Here is a 25784-nt window from a genome sequence, read left to right on the forward strand (position 1 = left end):
TGTATTAAAAAATGTAATAGAAAATGAAACTTTAAATAAAAAGTATAAGATGGAACTCCCTGCAACCTCCTCCCCACAGTACAGACAGTGTGACATGGGGGTATCAGGGGTTTAAGCCGAGAGGGGAGATAGAAAAGTGTTTTTTTGCTGCTGCAAGAATTCTCAAGAATCCCATCACCCGTCCTGCAAACTCAGCCTGATAACTCGGTGCCTGCCACTAGCTGGCCTTTGTATTGCAGCGCTGAGCCCGCCCCTGGGAGCAGCTGATTGGTGAATGCCCGGGCGGCAGTTGCAGGCAGAGTCTGCAGTGACAGTCAGGCTGCACAGTGCAGAGAAGTTTGCAGAGAGGGGGTCGCGCCGGTGATTTAAGAGGAATCCGTTCTCTTCTCTGTATAAATCCGCTCGATCCCCTTGTTGTTATTATTACTATTTGCGTTCTTGGATTAACAAGGCTTTAAACTGGATCATGTAACTACTTTGTAGCAACTTCAGCCGCAGCAGCATCTGGAGAACAAGGAGACCTGCTATGGGGTTCTACATGGGGTGCTGCCAAGTCCCAGTGTAAGTCAGACATTTCCCAAATATCCCCGGGGTTCTTGATCAGCTCCCATGGCTGGAATGTACAACTCTACCTTGAAGACCCTGGAGGATCTGACTCTAGACTCAGGCTATGGAGCAGAAGACTCTTGTAGGTCCCTCAGCCTTTCCTCCAACAAATCAACGTCCCAGCCCTTGGCTTCATCCCAACACAGGGGCAACTGGTGGTACCACTCAGGGTCCATGAACAGCAGGAACAGCAGCTGGGACACCATGAACACCGCTCTGAGCGAGGATCCAGACTTGGTGGACCTCTTCTCCAGGTGCCACCGGCTGCCAGAGCTGGAGGACTTCCCTTGGACGGATGAGGACATTGGGCATCTACTGAGGAAGGGGAAAGGGGACGGGGGTGCCCGGGAGTTCTCTGAGGACGCGGTGAGGAGGATGGCGGTGCTATTGAGAAGACCCCTCATCAGGATCTCCAGGGAGGCGCAGCGCCTTAGCGTCCTCCACTCCAAGTGCACCCGCTACGAGATCCAGAGCGCCATGAAACTCATCCTGAGTTGGGCATTGTCGCAGAGCTGTGCCCTGTCCACGGTTCGCGCGATGTCGCTGTACAGTATGAGCGCAGGGGACGGCTTGCGGAGGGGCAAATCTGCGCGCTGCGGCCTGTCACTTTCAGTGGGCAGGTTCTTCAAGTGGATGGTGGACACCAGGATCTCGGTGAGGATCCACGAGTATGCGGCTATTTGCCTGACTGCGTGCGTGGAGAACCTGCTGGAGGAGATCAGGAGAAGGGTGCTGCTGGCCAGTCAGGGCAACGACGGGGCTGAGATCTCCCTGGAGGTGCTGGACATGGCCATCAATAATGACGCAGAGCTTTGGGGAGTCCTGCAGCCTTATGAGCACCTCATCTGTGGAAAGAATGCCAACGGTAAGTTCTGCTTTGGGCAATTCCCTTTCCCTCTGGCACTGTCTATGGGTGTAATAAGGACATTTATATGGGTACAGGTGTGACGTAGATCATATAGAGTGCTACAGAGTCGAAATAGAAATGTAGCGTCTTTATGGCTGGGGCATCTAAGTTGCGAGTAGCCTATAGTTTTGCCTGGCCTCTGGTGGTAGCTGAGGATGCTGGGAACTGTAGTAGAGCTTCCAGGTTCCACTCTCAGCTCCAGGTTTCAATTTGCAACTTTTGAAAGACCCTGATCATTATGATATGCTCTACCCATTGGTGGTACCCCATACAACTATATGGAGTGCAGTAGAGGACAGCCCCTGTCTCTGACATATGTAGTTTGTCAGGTGACCCCAGGAGCTGTCACTCTAACAGCAGGTTCTGCAGTTATGGCAACAGAAGGAACATCAGGGAAGAATACCCAAAATGCTGGAATTTGTCCAGTTTTAATGCCGGATAGAATGACAGATAGCAGCAGGCAGCAAGGGCAAAGTTATTTAAACAATGTCACTGTTATTGTCCCAGACAGAAAGATGGGGTGGGGAATGTTATTTCTACAGTCTACTTGTGATTGACCTCCATGTGTATTGTGGGACTCCATTGTAGTGAGGAGCGACTGCTGCACCTACACACCTGCTAAGAGCCTTTTTGTATGGTGAATTGAAATCGCTTGCTACAAAATCTCAGCAGTTACTTTTAATATGTTTGTCATGGGGCGACACTCATGTATGGCAGCACCCGCAACAGCGTTTGGCACCCAGTGGGCAGGCTGCCATTGTTCTGGGCTTTTAGCTGGTAACGATTGTGGAAGCAAATGAGTTTCTGCTGCAGAGCTGACATTCTTTTTGTTAACCAGAGGTTGTGCAAGGGACCATGGCCGTAAAAGAAGCGGTACGCCTTTAAATTATGGATGCACCGAATACCGAACTGAATTGGAATCCTACTTTGCATATGCAAATTATGGGTGGGAAGGGAAAAACATTTTTTACTTCCTTGTTTCGTGACAAAAAGTCACGCAATTTCCCTCCCCGCCCCTAATTTGCATATGCAAATTAGGAATCGGATTCAATTCGGCCGGGCAGAAGGATTCGGCCAAATCCGAATCCTGCTGAAAAAGTCCGAATCCTAACCGAATCCTGAATTCAGTGCATCACTACTTTTCATTAACTTTTAGTATGATGTAGACAGGGTCGGACAAGGGGGCCCGGGGCCCACCGGTGCTGTTGTGCCAGGGCCCCTCTCCGGACCCCCGTCACGCATGAGCGATGTTTTTATTTTATTTTGTTGACGGCTTATTTTATTTGCCGTGTGTACGTCTACAGGATTCAGGGAGCAGGTCTGGCCCGGTGGGGCCCACAAGAGCCGGGGCCCACCGGGTATTTTCCTGGTGCCCTGCCGGCCAATCAGACCCTGGATGTAGACATTCGTATTCTAACACTAATTGCAATTGGTTTTTTGAGGTTTTTGTATGTTTTGGCTTTTACTTCAGTGTGGAATTTCAGCGGCTATCTGGTTGCTATGGTCTAGTCTACCTAGTAGTAACTAGGGTCCTGGAAAATGAATAATAGAGGGTTGGAATAGAAAGAGAAGTATCATAGCAACATAGTGCCAGTGGGTGAGGTTTTTCATTGTCGTGGGGGGATCTGGGCATCAGCAGCAATTGGTTTGTCCCAAGGAAGGGCCGGTGTCCCCGTACAGAGCTGTGCCAGTAAAGCAGCCGGAGCGCTCCTGCAGGGAGGATTCTGTTATTGTTGGAGAGGGGACAGATTTTAGTTTCCCTTATTATAGGAAAGGTCAGAAATCATTTCTGTGGGCTTTATGTTTCCCTCTCCCCGGATCCATTTACAGCTGATCTGAATAACCTCCTGCACTTATGTGGGATTTGTCAGGCAGCAGCAGTTATTGGCTCCGGATAAACAGTTATTCCAACTGGCTCCGACTCCAAAACACCAGTATCTGTTACACATATGTAGCGTGTCCTGGGGGGTGATTAACTTAAGGCCAGATCCCAAGAAAATTACATCACCAGCTTCAGTGTCGGATTGGGCCACCGGGGAAAAGCCTGGTGGGCCCCAAACCTGCCCTCCCAATTGGACATCCCCTCTCCTTTGCCCCCAACCGGATCAGATCAGGATAAGAGGGAAGTACGCAGTATTGCGCATGTGCAGGGGGCAGGGTCTGGGAGCGAAGTGAGGTTTAGCGCTGGTAGGAAGGCCCTTTAGTTTTCATGTTGGTCCCTGGCAGTCGCTCTCCCGGTGGGCCCCAGACTTACCAGTCCGACCGTGTCACCAGGAAGCTGTAGTGACATAATGAATTACAGTCCTTATTTACCCCTCCAAATATTGGTCCTGGGGCATCAGGCCCAGAACCAACCTGACCTGCACCGGCGCTGATGGGTTTCTACAGATATGGGACCTGTTATCGAGAATGCTTGGGACCTGGGGTTTTCTGGATAACAGATCTTTCTGTAATTTGGATCTTCATACCTTAAGTCTACTAGAAGATTATATAAACATTAAATAAACCCAATAGGCTGGTTTTGCTTCCAATAAGGATTAATTATGTCTTAGTTGGGATCCAGTGCAAGCTACAGTTTTATTATTACAGAGAAAAATGATTAATTTTTTTAAAAAAAAATCTGGATTATTTGTATAAAATGGAGTCTATGGGAGACAGGCTTTCCGTATTTGGGAGCTTTCTGGATAACGGTTTTCCAAAAATGGATCCCATGCCTGTATTAGATTAGTCATGCTACATTTATTACACACCATTTATTACCTTGTACTGGGATCCAGTATAAGATACTGTTTTATTATTACAAAGAAAAAAATTTAAAAATAAGAATTATTTGCTTATAATACACCAAAGCCATGAATATCCTGTAAATGATATCCTTATAAACGGTGAGTTCTGATGTCATCAGTTATAAACTGTGAGTTCTGATGTCATCAGTTATAAATCGTAAGTTCTGATGTCATTTCTGTCACATGACTCACTGAAATTTGTGTATTATAATAAATAAAGTACCCCCAGTTGTAAAATATGAGGATATTAGAAGTTACCTCGGAGTTCCATGACCTGTATAAAAACACTCGCCCTTCGGCCTCGTACTTTTATATGGTCATGAAACTCCTCGTGACTTATAATATCCTTATATTTTACAAGAGGGGGTACTTTATTCACTATATATAATACACAAAAGCCATGAATATCTTGTAAATGATATCCTTATAAACGGTGAGTTCTGTTGTCATCAGTTATAAACGGTGAGTTCTGATGTCATCAGTTATAAACGGTGAGTTCTGATGTCATTTCTGTCACATGACTCACTGAAACTTGTGTATTATAATAAATAAAGTACCCCTTGTTGGAAAATATGAGGATATTAGAAGTTACCTTGACCTTCGGCCTCGTATTTTTATATAGTCATGGAACTCCTCGGTGACTCATAATATTCTTATATTTTACAATAGGGGGTAATATATTCACTATATAATGGAGTCTATGGGAGATGGCCTTCGCGTGATTCTGGATAATGGATTTCCAGATAACAGATCCCATACCTGTAGCCTTAAACTCTGTAACGCGGCAGGAGGCCACAGGATTGGCTGAGAGCTCAGTCACTCACATGACATGACAGTACCTGGCACCTTTGTGGGAAGCAGCTGCCCCAAATAAACTGTTAATGAAGGTGGCGCTGATTATGTGCTGCTGAATATGGATATATGGAAATCGTTATTAGCAGTTATTTCATAAGCAGGGTGGCACAATGCCTGTGTAACATATGGTGACTGCAGGGTTGCGTCTCGCCCCTTTGTGTGCCCAGCGCTTTGCATATATTAAGGGCACAGCTGAATTAAGGAGCCCAGGGATTTTCTTTAGGGGCAATTCAGTCAGCGCCCCCACCACCGCTGTTGCCTGGGATGTGTTGAAGGTGATGTCTTTGTCTGAAAGCCAAACTGCTGTCAAACAAGAAACTTTTAAAGGGGCAGTAAAGCTTCAAATGATATTAATTAAAGGGGAACTGAGATTGCTATATGATTTCTAAAAGCAAACTGGCAACCCTCTAAACTGCTGCCCCAGCAATTCCCCAGCTCTGTCACCCGGCACATAAACAATTGCTTTAACCATAGTTGGGTTAAAGTTGGGTGCTGGGAAATGTAGTTCAGTTGTATCAACACTCAAACATTGACCTGGTTTTTCTGGTTAAGGGAATCAATATCAAACCTTTTCTACTTATGCACCTGCCATGTCTCTATCCAGTTTAGTAGTTGATAATTAGACGCACCATTATTTTTTATTATTATTATTTTAATATAATTATATTGTTATTTATTATTTTGTTCTCGTTCAGATACTTCTGCTGTGTCTCCTTCCACTCAGCGGGTCTCATTTATTATCCTGAAACCTTCCTCACTATCAGTCTGAGACATCGCAAGAGTCATGTAGGGAATTCAGCAGAAGCACTTGTTGCTAAAGACTCAACAAAGGAATTTAAATGGTTCCCAGGCTGATCCTACTTGCCACCCACTGAGTCTGCATATTACAGAAGCAGATATGTAAGAGTTAGAAAGGAGCTTAAAGGGAAACTAACCAACCCAGGCTTTCTTAACTGGAAAGAGACTGTGACTGTGGGATAGCAGGTATAGTAGGCAGAGATGGGGCCTATAGTAACAGTGGATAATAGTCTCTGGGAAGGGAGTGTGACTGTGGGATAGCAGGTATAGTAGGGAGAGATGGTGTCTATAGTAACAGTGGATAATAGTCTCTGGGAAGGGAGTGTGACTGTGGGATAGCAGGTATAGTAGGGAGAGATGGTGCCTATAGTAACAGTGGATAATAGTCTCTGGGAAGGGAGTGTGACTGTGGGATAGCAGGTATAGTAGGGAGAGTTGGTGCCTATAGTAACAGTGGATAATCGTCTCTGGGAAGGGAGTGTGACTGTGGGATAGCAGGTATAGTAGGGAGAGATGGTGTCTATAGTAACAGTGGATAATAGTCTCTGGGAAGGGAGTGTGACTGTGGGATAGCAGGTATAGTAGGGAGAGATGGTGCCTATAGTAACAGTGGATAATAGTCTCTGGGAAGGGAGTGTGACTGTGGGATAGCAGGTATAGTAGGGAGAGTTGGTGCCTATAGTAACAGTGGATAATCGTCTCTGGGAAGGGAGTGTGACTGTGGGATAGCAGGTATAGTAGGGAGAGATGGTGTCTATAGTAACAGTGGATAATAGTCTCTGGGAAGGGAGTGTGACTGTGGGATAGCAGGTATAGTAGGGAGAGATGGTGCCTATAGTAACAGTGGATAATAGTCTCTGGGAAGGGAGTGTGACTGTGGGATAGCAGGTATAGTAGGGAGAGATGGTGCCTATAGTAACAGTGGGATAATAGTCTCTGGGAAGGGAGTGTGACTGTAGGATAGCAGGTATAGTAGGGAGAGATGGTGCCTATAGTAACAGTGGATAATAGTCTCTGGGAAGGGAGTGTGACTGTGGGATAGCAGGTATAGTAGGGAGAGATGGTGTCTATAGTAACAGTGGATAATAGTCTCTGGGAAGGGAGTGTGACTGTGGGATAGCAGGTATAGTAGGGAGAGATGGTGCCTATAGTAACAGTGGGATAATAGTCTCTGGGAAGGGAGTGTGACTGTAGGATAGCAGGTATAGTAGGGAGAGATGGTGTCTATAGTAACAGTGGATAATAGTCTCTGGGAAGGGAGTGTGACTGTGGGATAGCAGGTATAGTAGGGAGAGATGGTGCCTATAGTAACAGTGGGATAATAGTATCTGGGAAAGGAGTGTGACTGTGGGATAGCAGGTATAGTAGGGAGAGATGGTATCTATAGTAACAGTGGATAATAGTCTCTGGGAAGGGAGTGTGACTGTGGGATATCAGGTATAGTAGGGAGAGATGGTGCCTATAGTAACAGTGGGATAATAGTCTCTGGGAAGGGAGTGTGACTGTGGAGACAGACAATACTGACACAGAGATTGTGAATTACAGTTGGTTGGAATCGTCAAGTGCAGATTTGGTGCTTCTCTTAAAAACAAAATACTGTATCAGTAATGGAAAATGAGTGAGCTCTCGGCTGGGAGGGAGGATACAGGGACATTGGGTTCTGTCTGTGTCTGTCTCAAGCCTCTAGTTCACGTTCTCCGTGTATTTGCCAGTTTATTTGAGTCGTTGCATTCAGTTCCACGCGGCCCAGGAACGTGTCCTTGTATCACGTCTTATTTACATGGTAACAGTATCAGTTTCTTTGTGCAGAAATCTTTGGCTCAGCTGGATCTTCAGTCCAGATGTTGAAAGCCCAGAAGGGTGTTGGCTAAACGTGTTCCCAAGCTCTATTTGTTAAAAGTAATTTGTTCTATGGGAACAGTGGAGCTTCTGGGCTCAGCCTCAAAGCATCTCGGCTGTCATCTATCTGGCAGCGGTGGGTACGGTGCCTGTCCTTTCCTTTTGTGTTTAGTTCACCCTGGAGTAAGTGAGGTCCCACTCCTGTTTCCCAGTAAATCTTCTGACCAGGGGGACCACCTACTGTAGTTTAAATCCCCTGTGTCCCGCACCAGGACCTAATGCCAGTGGGAGGACTTTGCAGATAATGATGTCATTGAGTAATGATGTCATTGAATAATGATGTCATTGGGTTATTTGGAGCTGCACCAAAGGACAGATAATTCCGCTGGTAAGAGGGTAGTTGGAGCTTAATCTGGTGACACCAAGTCTCTTTCATGCCCATTGATGTGGGTGATGTTTAGTTGGATGAGATGAACTTCAGGTTGAAGTTGAGATTGAAGAAGGACAGCTGGGAATTCAGAGGAAGACAAAAAAGTTAATAGTCACATTAAGCCCAAATCCAATGAGCTCCAAAATACCGGGAGGGTCTCATATATCTTCCAAACGATGACAGTGTTTCCTCTCTGAACGTGAGGAGCCCTTGACTTTATCTGCTTTTCTGGGTTTGGCCACCAGTCATATGAACACTTGCCATGAGGAACTGGCTTGCGACCTCCTTTCCCTTTCCAGCGATTAAATCCTCTGGATTATTCCGTCAGTGAAGGATTTTTCTTTTCTGTTCTTCGCTTTGTGCATCTGGTTCCCAGCGAAGCTTTTGGCCGGAGGCAAGAAAAGGCCTGAGTCAGGCGGAGGTGACCTCACGAGTCCTTGATGTCCAATTATAGCTCCGAGTGAGCTGTGAAATATCAGCCAGGGAGTGGGGAAGGTGTGCTCTGGCTTTTTAGTCAGGACCCCCAAAATAAGGGGGTAAACTTGGTAAAAGTTCATGATACAATAGTCCAGGTTCTTAAAGCAACACTGCTCAATAAAACTCTCCCCCAAGTCCCTGTTTCCTTGGAAACACCCCCACGCTTGCACATCATTTAGACCTGGGTTCTTAGGAACCCCAGACTTTCCTTGCACCCACAATTTTTAATCAGTATAGTTACGGAGGCAAGTGCACCCCGTAAGCATCCTTTTCCCTTTTGACGCCATCCACAGATATTACGTAAGCCTACATTTGTACTTGATAGGGCCTTGATTTTCCCTTTGATCATTTTCTGCTCCATCCCTCCAGCAGATCCAACAACCTCTGTTTTCTCCAACATTCCTTCCCCTTTAAAAAAACCCCACAAACACTACATTATTTGTGGGATTACAGCAGAATGATATTTATCTAGAGGAGGGGGGTTAGTATAAAAGATGAGGTTTTGGGAAAGATGAGACCAATGACAACTTAATGAACTTTCCTCGTGGCGTTGTTAATATTTATGGGGGCTTTAATGTTTACAGAGAGGCATCTATTTTTCTTTCCCTGACGCCTCTCCAGCAGTGACAGTAAAAACAGAGGGGGGAGAACAAACAATCGGACACAGCGAGGGACCGTATAGCGAGGAACTCGGGTTTCCTGGAGATTCAGATCCAAGCCATGGTGGGTCACCTTTAAATTAACTTTAAATATGTTATTGACTATACCATATATAGTTGGTGTTTATTATGTATTTTTTTTTTATTAGTTTTTTTTTAGTTTTTTATTATTATTTCAAATTGGGGGGTTACTGACCCCATCTAAAAAAATGAATACTCTGTAAGGCTACAAATCTATTGTTATTGCTATTTATTATTCATCTTTACTTCCTTGTTTTGTGTTAAAAGTCACGCGATTTCCCTCCCGCCCCTAATTTGCATATGCAAATTAAGATTCGGTTCGGCCTGGCAGAAGGATTCGTCCCAAATCCAAATCCTGCTGAAAAAGCCAGAATCCTGAACCAAATTCTATTCATATATTCATATTCATATTCTATTCATATATTACCCCTGAATCCTTCGAGAATCCTACCGAACCGAATCCGAATTTGCATATCACATTAGGAGTGGGAAGGGGAAAACATTTTTTACTTCCTTGTTTTGTGATAAAAAAAATCATGCAATTTCCCTCCCACCCCTAATTTGCATATGCAAATTAGGATCCGGATTTGGTTCTGGCAGAAGGATTCGTCCCAAATCCAAATCCTGTTGAAAAAGACCAAATCCTGGATTCGGTGAATCCCTAGTTGCTAGGGTAATTTCGACCCTAGCAATCGGATTGCTGAAACTGCAAACTGGAGAGCTGCTGAATAAAAATAATTTAAAAAACGCAAATAATAAAAAATTAAAACCAATTGCAAATTGTCTCAGAATATCACTCTCTACTACATAATAAAAGTTTACTCAAAGGTCAACAACCCTTTCTGGTACATGGCACAGGGTATGCATTTGGATATTGATATACTGCACTGCTATAAATCAGATGCTTACCTGCCCCTGCTGTGTCCCATCATGAGCAAAAATATTATCAGGGCTGAAAAGCATGCTGGGAGTTGTAGTCCAGCAGCATTTGAAAAGAGTTGAGGTCTTTATTAAGCTCCCTTCCATGCCAGTTAGGGCAGAGACAGAGGAGAAGATTCTGGGAGATTAGTCGCCCGGCAACAAACCAACTCTTCTTCGGCCGACTAACCTCCCCGAACTGCCTCCCTGCCGGCTAGAATCTAAATCACTGGCGGGATGGCACTGGGATCGATTCGTTTTTACCGAAGTCGCCTGAGGTTTCCTTGTGAGGCAACTTCGGAAAACGAACCACTCCGAGTACCATCACGCCGGCGATTTACATTCTATCCGGTGGGAAGGCAGTTCGGGAAGATTAGTAGCCCGAAGAAGGGGCGTTTTTTTGCCGGTTGACTAATTCTCCCCGAATCTTGTCATCTGTCTCTGCTCTTAAGGTCGTTGGACCCCATTAGTCCAATTGGGGTCAAGTTGATCAGCCATATTAGATCACGTGACACGGGCTTCATATTATAATGTGGCCTATAATAAAAATAAAAGTGGTGAATTAAAAACCTGGCGGGAAGCTGCCAACACATGGAAGTCATGGAGTAGCGGAAACGACCCTGGGAGCGGTGCAGTAAATAAAGGAGTTTAAATGGCAGACAAAGATGACATAAGACTCTATAAAACAGGGGGGTGCGGCTCCTAAAATGAATGATAAACGGCACGAGAGTCTAGAAACGCTGCTGGTAATTGTATGGAAATTGCATTGACTAGTTCCTGGTGTAGGTATCTGCGTGCCCACCTCTCATGTTTTCTAGGTTTCCGAGAACATTGGGCATGTAAATGCTGTTTCCAAACTTGCTGGTACCCATTTAGGGAGGACAATCCCATATGGAAATCCTGAAACGCAAGCAGGGCATGACTGGAGGCTACTGACCATGGTCCCATATTTAATGGTTTAACTTTCAATAGGTTAGAAAAAAATAGCTAATTCAAAGCAACTTTTCAATTGGTCTTCATTAATTATTTTTTTAATAATTTAATAATATTTTCCAGCTTTTAAACGATGGAGGGTGGGGCGAATAATTAAACTATAAAAAAAATAAAATCATGAAGACCAGCTTTAAAGCTGCTTAGAATTGGCCAGCCTATAACATACTAAAAGTTAATTTAAAGGTGCACCAACCGTTTTAAATTGACTGTTGGGTTTCGTTCATGTGCCGCTTGCAGAACAGGTTCCCACTGAGGGCGGCAGAAAATTTTCCCTGTGTCTCTGCAAGAATTTCACAGGTCACATTCACTGCTGTAGAGAGAAGGCAGATGACATGACAGTCAGACAAGCAGCCATTCTGGTGTCGGGATGGTTTACCTTTAAGTTAACTTTTAGTATGTTATAGAATGGCTAATTCTAAGCAACTTTTCAATCAGCCTTCATGACTTATTTTTTATACTTATTATTATTTACCTTCTTCTTCTGACTCTTTCCAGCTTTCAAATGGGGGTCACTGACCCCATCTAAAAACAAATAAGGCTACAAATGTATTGTTATTGCTAGGGATCCACGAATCCAGGATTCGGTCGGAATTCTGCCGAATCCTTCTGCCCGGCCGAACCGAATCCGAATATGCATATGCAAATTAGGGGCGGGGAGGGAAATTTGGTGACTTTTTGTCACAAAACAAGGAAGTAAAAAAAGTTTTTCCCTTCCCACCCCTAATTTGCATATGCAAATTAGGATTTGGTTCGGTATTCGCCCAAATCTTTTCAAAAGAATTTGACCGAATCCAAAATAAGTGGATTCGGTGCATTCCTAGTTATTGCTACTTTTAATTACTCATCTTTCTATTCAGACCCTCTCCTATTCATACTCCAGTTTCCTTTTTCAAATCAGTGCATGGTTGCTAGGGGAATTTGGAGCCAAGCAACCAGTATGCTGACATTGGAGAGCTGCTGAATTAAAAGCAAAATAATTAAATAACCACAAATTTTAAAAAATGACAACCAATTGCAAATTGTCTCAGAATATCACTCTCTACATCATACTTAAAGTTAATTTAATGGTGAATGACCCCTTTCTGCCTCTAGCAGAGGAACTGTTAGGTTTGATATATGGGTAAATACATTTCTAATCAGCACAAGTGTCAGCTCCTACTGAGAATGCTAACTGGCAGTTGGATGTGGGTGGGGTTTTTGCATCATTGGGGAGTGGCCAGTATAGATCGGGTGCATTTTCATTGGGGACCCTATTTTAATTTTAAAACAAATAAATGTCACCTAGCAAAGGGAAAACCATTTGTAGGGTATGACTTGTACATGCCTGCCAGACATTTTGGCTTTGCACATCAGAATGGCCCAGTAAAATCTGTCCAATAAAATCACTGCTAATTAATGCAGTTCAGTTCAGGGCTAGGAAAGAATTCCGCCCCCCGTGAGGTTAAAATCACTGTTACCCTTGTCGGTTTGGGGGAAGGAGAGGGTTATGCTAAGGTTGCACTTAACTGACTTTAGTCTCCTTATTAGATATATTTATTATTTTACTGTACTTTGTGTAGCTGGGCCATCGATTTCACGGTGATATTATAGAATCAACTGATTGTAGGCTGGTGGATTCCCTTTCCAACGCTCGGTTACTACTAGAGTTATTCTTATGAAGAATACATGGTGCAGGGCAGCCTTTACCCCTACAGTCTTGTGCTTTTATTTTCCTGGCAGATCTCCAATTAAAGGAGGACTTATCCCTAAAAATGAATATGGCTAAAATGGCATATTTCATATAGTGAACTTATTGCACGAGGCTAAAGTTTCAGCTTGTCAATAGCAGCAATGATCCAGGACTTCAAACTTGTCACAGGGGGTCACCATCTTGGAAAGTGTCTGTGACACTCACATGCTCAGTGGGCTCTGATTGGCTGTTGAGAAGCTAAGCTTAGGGCTCGTCACTAATTATCCAGCAGAAAATGAGCTTCCCTGGCTGTAATATAAGCTGATGCTACAGGTTTGCTGATTATTAAATTCTGATGCTAATTGCACTGGTTTCTGTGCTGCCATGTAGTAATTATGTGTATTAATTACTAATCAGCCTTATATTGTGACATTTCTATTCTATGTGTACTGTATATTGTGAGTGGGTCCCTAAGCTCAGTAAGTGACAGCAGCACAGAGCATGTGCAGTGTATCAGCAGAAAAGAAGATGGGGAGCTACTGGGGCATCTTTGGAGACACAGATCTTTACTGCTAAAGGGCTGTGGTTGCCTTGGGCTGGTACAGAAGCACAAAACATAATGTACAACATTTCTACCTACTTCTTTAGTTAGGCTTTAGTTCTTATTTAAAGGGGATATAAAGCTTCCAGAGTACAGTGTCGTTATCAGTAACCATGGGACCCAATACTACTAAGTTTGGTAGGGCCCCTCTCTACAATATGGCCCCAATTATTAGCCCATTGTAGTATAGGGTATCAGACTGACTGACTGGGAGAAATCCTGGTGGACCCAGACACTTGTGGCCCAGGTTCACTTGTGGCCTTCTAAAAAGTAGAATATGAATCATGGGCCCTATACTACTTATTTGGCAGGGCCCTTCCCATCAGATGGCTTGTTATTAGCCTGCTGCCTACTGAACCCCTGGAGGGGATTGGCTCTGCCAGTAGGGTTGCCACCTGGCCGGTATTTTACCAGCCTGGCCAGTAAAAATGTTGCTTGATGCTAATGTTATTTATAGGGAAAAACCATAAAAATATAGGAAGGCCGGTATTTTTTTCCAGAAAAGGTGGCAACCCTATATGCCAGCTAAAAGGATAGCAAGCTAATACTTGTAGATTCTCACCTAGGCACTTAATGAGTTAAACTGCCATGTGGTTTCTAGGCTCACTGACGCTAGCAACCAGTCATGAGACTAAAGATTGAAATTGAAAGGGTGTGAATAGAAAGATAAGCAATAAATAATGATTATGAATACGTGATCCAGGCACGCAGATGGCATTTTAACATTCACTCTGGAAAGAGAACAGAACGGGGCGGGGGGGGAATCAGAAACCAAATAAAGGAAAAAAACTGCAGCGTCGCTCAGTTCAGTTCCATCTGCAACACATTAAAAGTCAATTGAAAGCTGAACTTCCCCTTTAAGGTTCAAACTGTATTTTGAAACGTGTCTACGAAAATACCGCGTGTACCTTATGGAAAGGCTCGCAAATCATCGGGAATTTCCTCCCGGGACCCATGGGCTTTGCTGGCTTGGTGTTTCTGAGAAAGAACTTGGGGCTCATGTGCCAGCGTTATACTCCGAAAATATTCGGCACAGCTGAGTCATTTGTCACAATTTGTCAGAGCAAAGTTCCCCCGTGAGTTGGGGGGTAATTGGGCACGGTGAGTCCTGCAGAGGCCACACATTCCTTTATAGACATGCCCACCTTCTCCAGAAACAAATCCCCCTCCTCTCAATGTCCATTATTGTTCTTTGTGATTTCTTTCAAGTGTCATTTTTAGGAGAAACTCAAAGTATCTGGTTTCTGGGGTCACGGTGCCAACTAGGGATGCACCGAATCCATTATTTGGGATTCGCCTGAATCCTTCGTGAAAGATTCGGCTGAATACCGAACTGAATCCTACTTTGCTTATGCATATGCAAATTAGGGTCAGGAACGGAAAAAGTGGGAAAATTATTTTTTGTAGGGGTGCACCGAATCCAGGATTCGGTTCAGGATTCGGAATCGGGCGAATTCTTCTGCCCAGCCGAACTGAATCCGAATCCTAATTAGCATATGCAAATTTGGGGCGGGGAGGGAAACTGCTTGCCACTTTTTGTCACAGAACTAGGAAGTAAAAAATGTTTCCCCCGTCCCACCCCTAGTTTGCATATGCAAATTAGGATTAAGTTTGGTATTCGGCCGAATCTTTCACAAAGGATTTGGGGGTTTGGCCAAAAATAGTGGATTTGGTGCAGCCCTAATTTTTTGTGACGAAAAGTCACGGGATTTCCCTTCCCACCTCTAATTTACATATGCAAATTAGGATTTGGATTCGGTTTGTACAGGCACAAGGATTCGGCCAAATCCAAATCAGAAAAAGGCTGAATCCAAATCCTGCTGAAAAAGGCCGAATCCTGGCTGAATTCCAACCCGAATCCTAATTGCATATGCAAATTAGGGGCAGGAAAGGAACAAGTGGGAAATTTTTTTTTACTTCCTTGTATTGTGACGAAAAGTCACGTGATTTCCCTTCCCACCTCTAATTTACATATGCAAATAAGGATTTGTATTCGGTTTGCCCAGGCACAAGGATTTGGCCAAATCCAAATCCTGCAGAAAAAGGCCAAATCCAAATCCTGCTTAAAAAGGCCGAATCCTGGCCAAATAGGGAACCAAATCCTAATTTGTTTATGTAAATTTGCATATGCAAATTAGGGGCAGGAAAGGAAAAAATTGTTTTTACTTCCTTGTATTTTGTTGAAAAGTCCCTTCCCGCCTCTAATTTACATATGCAAATTAGGATTTGGATTCGGTTCGGCCAGGCGTAAGGATTCACCCGAATCGGAATCTTGCTGAAAAAGTCCGAATCCAAATCCTGCTAAAAAAAAAAAAGCCAAATCCTGGCCAAATACCAAACTGAATATGCAAATTAGGTGCAGGATAGGAAAAAATGGGAAGACTGTTTTTTACTTCCTTGTATTGTGACGAAAAGTCACGTGATCTCCCTTGCCACTTCTAATTTTCATATGTAAATTAGGGTTTGTATTCGGTTCGACCCAGGCACAAGGATTCGGCAGAATCCGAATCCTGCAGAAAAAGGCAGAATCCTGGCCGTATCCCAAACGAATCCTGATTCAGTGCATCCCTATTGCCAACCCATGGACCCTTGGAAAAATGGGGGTGCTCTAAAGTAATGTTCCCAGGTGATTAGAATCCCTTGGGGTGTCTAACATATTCCTCTAGATCGTTTGGGTTCGTTTGCCCTTTAAATATAGTCAGACATTTGTTCCTTGTATGTTCCATGTGTCGCTTGGTAGGAAGGACGTCGGTGAGTCCAGCTCTGAATCACAAATCCCTCCGATGCCCTCGTACCAGCACTTTCATAGCCTTCGGACCTGGCACAACGATTCTTTATAAGAAGCCTCTGCCAGATTTCTGCTGTTGCCATAGGAATGAGACCCAGACAGGAAGCCTTGGCAGGACAGGCCGGGGTCCAACAAATACACTTTTCCCATATAAAGTTGGGGGAAAATTCTCCTCAGCTCTGGAGAATGGGCCGACTGTACTGGAGCTTCTCTGTGCCCCCTCCTCTCTGACAGGCACCCCCCCCCCTTTCACACATGAAATGAATTTGGGAGGAGAGAAACTGATGCTTTTATTTGTTCATTAGTATTTTGATATACTGGATCCTCTTCAATATGTGGCTTCCTAGATGTTCTTGCGCAGTTATGGAACCTCTTATCCAGAATGCTTGGGACCTGGGGGTTTCCGGATAACGGATCTTTCTGTAATTGGGATCTTCATACCTTAATAGGGGCCCCATGAGGCCTTAATTCATATACAGTTTCAATAAATACTCCACTGACTACAGGAAGGGGAAAGGCGTAATATATAGTGAATAAAGTACCCCCTCTTGTAAAATATAAGGATATTATTAGTTACCGAGGAGTTTCATGACCATATAAAAGTACGAGGCCGAAGGCCGAGTGTTTTTATACAGGTCATGGAACTCCAAGGTAACTTCTAATATCCTCATATTTTACAACTGGGGGTACTTTATTTATTATAATACACACATTTTAGTGAGTCATGTGACAGAAATTACATCACTACTCACCGTTTATAACTGATGACATCAGAACTCACCGTTTATAACTGATGACATCACTACTCACCGTTTATAAGGATATAATTTACAGGATATTCATGGCTTTTGTGTATTATAAGAGATTATTGGAACCAATAAGGCAGAAATAATGAGTGGTGCATCGGAATGCATGGCAGGTGATTCCACACTGATGAATGGCTCAAATTGTTTATCGCATTGATTCACTGAATTGCTGCCGCCGTGCCCTTGTGTTCCCATTAATAAGTGTCAGCAGCAGTTGTTGTATCTGTGTGTGTATGTCTGTCTGTGTGTGTGTCTGTCTCTGTGTGTGTCTGTTTCTGTGTGTGTGTCTTTCTGTGTGTGTGTGTCTGTGTGTCTGTCTGTGTGTGTCTGTGTGTGTGTGTCTGTCTGTCTGTGTGTGTGTCTGTCTGTGTGTGTGTGTGTGTCTGTCTGTGTGTGTGTCTGTCTCTGTGTGTGTCTGTTTCTGTGTGTGTGTCTTTCTGTGTGTGTGTGTCTGTCTGTGTGTGTGTCTGTCTCTGTGTGTGTGTCTGTTTCTGTGTGTGTGTCTGTCTGTGTGTGTCTGTGTGTGTGTGTGTGTCTGTCTGTGTGTGTGTCTGTCTGTGTGTGTGTGTGTGTGTGTCTGTCTGTGTGTGTGTGTGTGTCTGTCTGTGTGTCTGCCTCTGTGTGTGTCTGTTTCTGTGTGTGTGTCTATGTGTGTGTCTGTCTGTCTGTGTGTGTCTGTGTGTCTGTCTGTGTGTGTGTGTGTATGTGTCTGTCTGTGTGTGTGTGTGTATGTGTGTGTCTGTGTGTGTGTGTCTGTCTGTGTGTGTGTATGTGTGTGTCTGTCTGTGTGTGTGTATGTGTGTGTCTGTCTGTGTGTGTGTATGTGTGTGTCTGTCTGTGTGTGTGTATGTGTGTGCCTGTGTGTGTGTTTGTATGTGTCTGTCTGTGTGTGTGTGTGTCTGTCTGTGTGTGTGTATGTGTGTGTCTGTCTGTGTGTGTGTATGTGTGTGTCTGTGTGTGTGTTTGTATGTGTCTGTCTGTGTGTGTGTGTGTTTGTATGTGTCTGTCTGTGTGTGTGTGTCTGTCTGTGTGTGTGTACTTCAAGCCATAATCCAGTTATTGTCTCCTGGGACCAAGCAAATACCTTTGGTGTGTGTTTCCTTTGGGGTCAGGGCACCACCTATGTGCTATATATACTGCAAAAATAAAAATACAGTCAGACGCTGATCCTGTTCTGGCCTTGAACTAGTGACTTTGTCCAAAGTAAAGTGTTGTTGCCCTTTTATCTGCGATGCATTGATGACTTACCAGAGACGGGAGGCTTACTGAGCAGGGAAAGAGTTAAGGGTCAGGGCACACAGGCAGATTCGGGGAGATATAGTCGCCCGGCAACAAATCTCCTCTTCTTTGGACGACTAATTTCCCCGAACTGCCTCCCGCCGGCTACAATTTAAATCTTCGGCGGGAATTCATTTTCCGAAGTTGCCTCGCGAGGAAACTTCGGGCGACTTCTAAAAATGAATCACTCCTAGTGCCATCCAGTCGGCAAGTTACATTTTAGCCAGCGGGGAGGCAGTTCAGGGAGATTTGTCGTCGGGCGACTCACTAATCTCCCTGAATCTGCCTGTGTACCCTAAAAGAGAGGGGGTGCAAGCAACAGAAGAAAACAGAGACCCTTACATTAAAAGTCTTCATTAAGCCTAAAGGGGATGTAAACCTGAAATAAAATGTTACCTAAATGCAACTCTAAGCAATAAATTTAGGGTTACAGGTATGGGATCCATTATCCAGAGCCCTGTTATTCAGAAAACTCTGAATTACGGAAAGTCTGTCTTCCATATTTTATCCAGATAATACGGATTTGTAAAGTTGTAATTTTCTCAGTAATAATAAAACAGTAACTTGTACTTAACCCCAACTAAGATATAATTAATCCTTATTGGAAGCAATGTCAGCCTATTGGGTTTATTTAATGCTTATATGATTTTCTAGAAGACTTCAGGTATGAAGATCCAAATTACAGAAAGATCAGTTATCCCAGGTCCTGTCCATTCTGGAAAACAGGTCCCATAACTGTGTTTGTAAAAGTCACTGCCATTGAAAAAAGGATCTGTCCTTCCCTTGCTATCCTCTGCACTGCTGGTTGTGACTGTGAATAAATTACAGCAGAATCCAACTTGATGATCAACTGACACACGAAAGACATGGTGGGGGTTTGTTTGGTGAAGAGCTGACTTGTGCTATTTTGTTTCATCAGTTAGAACCAGCAGTGAGCACATAGAATAGGAAGGGCAGGTTTTAGAGAACATATTTGTAGATATATTTTAGTTGTAGGTAAATACAGAACAAATGCATAAAAGTTGCCTGGTTCATTCCCTGCTATGATTAAGTGCTGGCGTAGGAGCCTTCATTTTCCATGGAGTGCACAGAGAGACAAATTCCAACTGTGAGCGAAGAGCTGATGCTTTATAAATAAGAGATAAATATAGCCTGCATTGTGCTACGATTGGCTGACTGCACTGGTTTTAGTGCTGCCCTGGATATCTGCAATTCCCCCAGAGTGCACAGAGCCATGCCAGAGAGCAGGGGTCAGGGATCAATGTTTATTATTGCTGTCAGTTTATTATTGCTGTTGGTTTACGGAGCAATGGCAGCCGTGCTCTGCAGAGCGGTGCAAAAAAAAGCCTTTCTCCTGCCTCCTCTGTTGGCTATAGAGACGCCTTCCATGTGTATAAAGCACCCCCGGGCTTGTGATCATTTAAAAGGGGTTATTCACCTATGAGTTATCTTTTAGTATGAAGTAGAGAGTTATATTCTGAGACAATATGTAATTGGTCTTCATTTTTAAGTATTTGTGGTTTTTGAGTTATTTCGTTTTTTATTCAGCAGCTCTCCAGTTTGTAATTTCAGCCATCTGGTTGCTAGGGTCCAAATTCCCCTAGCAACCAGGCATTGATTTGAATGAGAGACTAGAATATGAATAGGAGCCTGAATAGAAAGATGAGTAATAAAAAGTAGCAATAACAATACATTTGTAGAGCTTATGTTTTGAAAGCCGGAAAGAGTCTGAAGAAGAAGGGAAATAATTAAAAAACGATAAAAAATAAATAATGAAGTCCGATTAAAAAGTCGTTTAGAATTGGCCATTCTATAACATATTAAAAGTTAACGATATGGTGCACTATCCCTTTAATGCTGAGCTGAAAGGAGAACTAAAGCCTAACTAAAGAAGTAGGTAGAAATGTTGTACATTATGTTTTGTGCTTCTGTACCAGCCCAAGGCAACCACAGCCCTTTAGCAGTAAAGATCTGTGTCTCCAAAGATGCCCCAGTAGCTCTCCATCTTCTTTTCTGCTGATTCACTGCACATGCTCTGTGCTGCTGTCACTTACTGAGCTTAGGGACCCACTCACAATATACAGTACACATAGAATAGAAATGTCACAATATAAGGCTGATTAGTAATTAATACAGATAATTACTACATGGCAGCACAGAAACCAGTGCAATTAGCATCAGAATTTAATAATCAGCAAACCTGTAGCATCAGCTTATATTACAGCCAGGGAAGCTCATTTTCTGCTGGATAATTAGTGACGAGCCCTAAGCTTAGCTTCTCAACAGCCAATCAGAGCCCACTGAGCATGTGAGTGTCACAGACACTTTCCAAGATGGTGACCCCCTGTGACAAGTTTGAAGTCCTGGATCATTGCTGCAATTGACAAGCTGAAACTTTAGGCTGGTGCAATGAGTTTGGTATATAAAAGATGGCATTTTTAGCCATTTTAATTCTTAGGGTTTAGTTCTCCTTTAAAGGGCAAGTAAAGGTAAAAAAAAAGTTTGCACTTGAGCTTGTTTCTATGTCTGGGGCTGCTGAGTGATTTCAACAACGCTTACTGGGAGAGTTATATCATATTTATTGCATCCAAGAAAGCATAGGGGACGCTCACATGAACTTTTTTACATAGAGGTCTATGTGTGTCAGACAGGGAAGCTTTCATTAAAGGAGAACTACTGTATATGCAAAATTAACAATGCTGAGAATGTAGAGACACCCATCAATGGTGGAGGCCACCATGACTGACCACTTGACTTCCAGTCTTGTAGCAAGGACATAGCTTCAAATCCAAGAGCAGACATGGCAGCTACCAGCCCACTTACACAGCTCTGTGGATTGGCCAGAACAAAACAAAGCTGTCTGGGTCCAAAGCAATCCTATAGTCAGTCAATGGGGATCATGAGTTTAAAGGGGAATAAGGCATCACTATATTGTCTCAGCCCATACCATCTGACATAGGTTTATGGGTAGAGATTCCCTGTGTGTTCCTCTTCCCTTTGTGACCGTCCTTGATGTTCCTACAAAGTCAGCACTGCATTCCTTTGCATAATGAGGACAGGGATTAATAGAAGCACATCAGTACCTAGCGTATCGGTACATAGAGGGTTAAAGCTTTATAGAGGCAGGGAATGGTGTAGGACATTGTTACTGTTGCTGCAAGCCCCATCTCCCCCTGGAGGACTGCTGATTGGTAACAGGCTGCCCCCCGCCGAGTTGTAAGATGAAATCACTTTGCTGGATTTGGCTGCATTTGGTATGAAAGCACAAGGGGACGGGAGGGGTGACAGTCAGAGCTGACACTGTGAATCGGATTTCTCCCTATGTACTGTTCATGAGTTCCCACCATCAGTCTGGTTCTTTCAGTTAGGAACATCTTCTGGCCTTCCCTCTGCCTACTGTGCATGTCAGAGAATCCATTATCTCCCCCTTGGCAGGGAGTGATGCCCCTTGTGTCTGTACTGTCCTCCAGTTCTTCTAGTATTCTACTGGCAGTCACTTCCACTCTATAGCTGAACGCTGTAACAAGACCCGGAAACCAGGCCTGAGACATGTTTACCATATGGGAAGCAACAGGCATATTCATCAAATCTTAATCTAATTGGCTGTGATACTGGGTCCCCCATCCAAAGTTCTGGGTCTCACTAGAGTGGCCAACCCCATTATTTAGGGATCATAGTTGTAGAAGATATTAGTATTCTGCATCTCCCACCATCCCATAGAAAAGGTCCTTCCTTCTTCCTCGGGTCCTTCATTCATCCTCAGATCCTTCATTCTTCCTCTGGTCCTTCCTTCATCCTCTTGTCCTTCATTCTTCCTCTGTTCCTTCATTCTTCCTCTGGACCTTCACTCTTCCTCTGTTCCTTCATTCTTCCTCAGGTCCTTCATTCTTCTTCTGGTCCTTCGTTCTTCCTCTGTTCCTTTATTCGTCCTCTGGTCCTTCATTCTTCCTCTGTTCCTTCATTCTTCCTCACGTCCTTTATTCTTCCTCTGGTCCTTCATTCATCCTCTGATCCTTTATTCTTCCTCTGGTCCTTCATTTTTCCTCAGGTCCCTCATTCTTCCTCTGGTCCTTCATTCTTCCTCTGTTCCTTCATTCTTCCTCTGGTCCTTCATTCTTGTCTAGCTCATAGACATGTTCTTGGTGCCAAGGCTCTGCAGAGGTCTTGTTTTATTGATACACCCATAACCCCATGGATTGCTCAGATGCCAGTAGTTCAGCAAAGATAAAGAGCCACAATATTGTTTCTAACTGAGACCATCTGTCAGAGATGTCAGGCCTTGGCTCTCCAAAAAGGCTGGTTTTAGGATTCCGGGAGTTGTAGTTTACAATAGGGGTGAGGGTATATTTTTCACATCCCTGTCGTAGATATAGTAACCATTTTATAGGCTGGAGGACCTGGAACACTGCTCATATTTCCAAGGGGTCAAGAAACAGATGTCCCTATATCCATCTCTTGTAGTCTTCAAATCAAGTCCTAACTATTATAAAGACTTTCCTCAAGTCCATTCCCTGGCACAAGCCAAATATTTCTGCCATGTCCTTTTTTCTGGCTCAGCCACATCTTCTGGGCATGGAACCATAATGAGCCAAACTGGCAATGAAATCATAATGAGCCCAACTGGCAATGAAATCATAATGAGCCCAACCAAGCCCATGACCAGCTCCAAGTTGCCTCCGAACAGTAGTTTTAGGCATTAAGATTTGGGGGTTAGTAATAGTAAGTATTGTAAGTCATCCTAAAGCCATAGATTCTCATGGTCGGCCTTTGCTCTACCGGCACTTAGAGAGTTACAAATAACAAGGCTGCCGCACACACACCTTGAAACCATTTCGGCTCTTCCATTACTTGCTTTAAAGACTTCTCCGGTTTCGCCTGCAATTTAGTGAAGAAGAAAACAGTCATTTGTAAATTAAAATGTTTCCCCTTTAAGGAAGCAGAAGATACATTTGTCTGTTTAGTCAATCTTTGTCAACCCCCGCCTGTGCTTTATGCTCAACTACACTTCCCATCATCCACCTCTAGCCAGTCCAAACCTTTTTGCATAGATACAGAATAATGACTGGCGACATATACCATACATAGGTGTTTTACACTTCCCAAATGTTGCTGGACTACAGCTCTCTAGGGGGGTAATTTAATTAGGGCAGGGTGCAAAGTGCAAATGAAGGGCACAATTTGCCATGGTATCTGCATTTTGTATCCTGCTTTTTAGAGAATTGCAACCCCCCCCCCAGACATGACTTAGGAGCAACATTGGGGCCCAATTCTACTTTTTGGAAGGTCCCTCTACCGAGGGGCCCAGTTGACCAATGGACCAAGCTCCATGTTCATTACTGGTACAGGAGACAACAGCCCAATTTGTTTCTTTCTTCCTATAAACTGGATTCCTCTTTTTTTGGAAAACCCCCCCCCCCCAGAACAAATAGATCATCATTGCATATAATTATTCTAATTACTATAATATTTGGCTCCTTAGTCTGACCTTTTTAATCAAAGATAATTGCCTTGGTCCCCTGAAGACTTTCCTGTGCCCGAGTGTCCTTGGAATTGGCATTTAGCAGTGTAAAGGAGGGGGGGGGTGATTTTTAGGAATGATGAAGATGACGAAGCGCGGGCATTGTGTATAGTAAGGCAAGATGATGTCAGGGGAAGGGATAATTTAGCGTCCTAATTTTCTAGTTTGGAATGTTGGGAGGTATGATTTGCTCCCCTATGATTTATCCTAGAATTTGCCATTGTGAGCAGCTCCTGCAGGAAGGATTTTATTTGGGGAAGAGAAGCCTCCTGAACTCGCAGGATTAACCCCTGTGCTGCTGGTCAGCCGTCAGAGGGAAAGTCTTGCTGCTGGGATTAACATTAAAAGGGGGTCAGTGACCCCATCTAAAAACAAATGCTCTGTAAGGCTACAAATGTATTGTTATTGTTACTTTTTATTACTCACCTTTCTATTCAGGCCTCTCCTATTCATATTCCGGCCTCTTGTTCAAATCAATGCATGGTTACTAGGGAATTTTGGATCCTAGCAACCAGATTGCCGGTACTGCAAACTGGAGAGCTGCTGAATAAAAAGTTAAATAAGTCAAAAACCATAAAGAATAAAAAATTAAAACCAATTGCAAATTGTCTCAGAATATCACTCTCTGCGTCATACCAAAAGTTAATTTAAAGGTAAACAACCCCTTTAAAGCAGCTGAGGCCACTTGCTAAGTACAATGTGCCAGGCAGGTGCCAATGAGGGAATACTGACACCTATTCTAAAAATAGGGTTGCCCCTGGTACACAGGTGTTTTATCCACTGCTGCAGGCAGAAAACGAGTAGACCTTCTTAAAAAGAAATGACAATTTTTACCGGATATTCTTAGAATCCTTAAACTTTCAGGGAGGCTTTAACTTCCCCTTTAACTACTGTTTTTACAATGCAGATTATAACACCCACTCTAAGGGCAGAGACACACGGTCAGATTTGGGGAGATTAGTTGCCCTGCGACAAATCTCCTCTTCTTCGGGCGACTAATCTCCCCTGAACTTCCTTCCCCTGCCTCAACTCTTTTATATATTCATTAGAGTGTAAATCGCCGGCAGGATGGCACTCGGAGCGATTTGTTTTCCGAAGTCTGAGCGTGTGTCTCTGCATTACACAGCAGCAAGGCCCATTCTGGGAATCATTGGTTAAAGATGACTGCTAATCCATCTATCCATGATATTGCAGAACTACAGCTCCCAGTATGCTTTAACCCTTCATAATACACATATGAGACCTGTTATCCAGAATGCTCAGGACCTGGGGTGTTCCCGGATAATGGATATTTCTGTAATTTTGATCTTCATACCTTAAGTCTACTAAAAATCATGTAAACATGAAATAAACCCAATAGGCTGGTTTTGCTTCCAATGAGGATTAATTATATCTTAGTTGGGATCAAGTACAAGCTACTGTTTTATTATTACACAGAAAAAGGAAATCATTTTTAAATAATTGGATTATTTGGATAAAATTCAGTCTATGGGAGACGGCCTTCCTGAAATTTGGAACTTTCTGAATAACAGGTTTCCGGATAACAGATCTCATAACTGTATATTAAAGCCCACTGGAAAATCAAGACCACATTTTTAAGCCTGACCAATGGAAAATGGAGCCAGTAATTCAATGGGGAAAATTTGAATCAGTTTATTATGGAGCATGTCTGCTTATTGGCTGCTCCCGCTAGCTCTGCTTCCCAGGGAGTGTGGGCGTCAGACCCCTTTAATGAGATTTACATAAGAATAAAGGGTAATGCCAGCCGCATTATAATCACAAATACCCTAATCCCTTTAAATACGTAAGTCATGGCTCATGCAGCTGCTCTCACT

General features: G+C 43.6%; 1 protein-coding gene across 1 annotated transcript in view; it reads left to right on the forward strand.

Moving 5' to 3' along the window:
• Positions 1 to 299: 299 nt before the first annotated feature.
• Positions 300 to 25784, forward strand: part of abtb2.L (ankyrin repeat and BTB domain containing 2 L homeolog) — a 73996-nt gene continuing 48511 nt past the window's right edge. Inside the window, exon 1 of the mRNA XM_018257374.2 lies at positions 300 to 1471. Coding sequence (XP_018112863.1) covers positions 610 to 1471 — 862 coding nt within the window. The 5' untranslated portion in view covers positions 300 to 609. The remainder of the gene's footprint in view (positions 1472 to 25784) is intronic.

This window comes from Xenopus laevis, chromosome 4L, assembly GCF_017654675.1.
Source record: "Xenopus laevis strain J_2021 chromosome 4L, Xenopus_laevis_v10.1, whole genome shotgun sequence".
NCBI classification, from domain to species: domain Eukaryota; kingdom Metazoa; phylum Chordata; class Amphibia; order Anura; family Pipidae; genus Xenopus; species Xenopus laevis.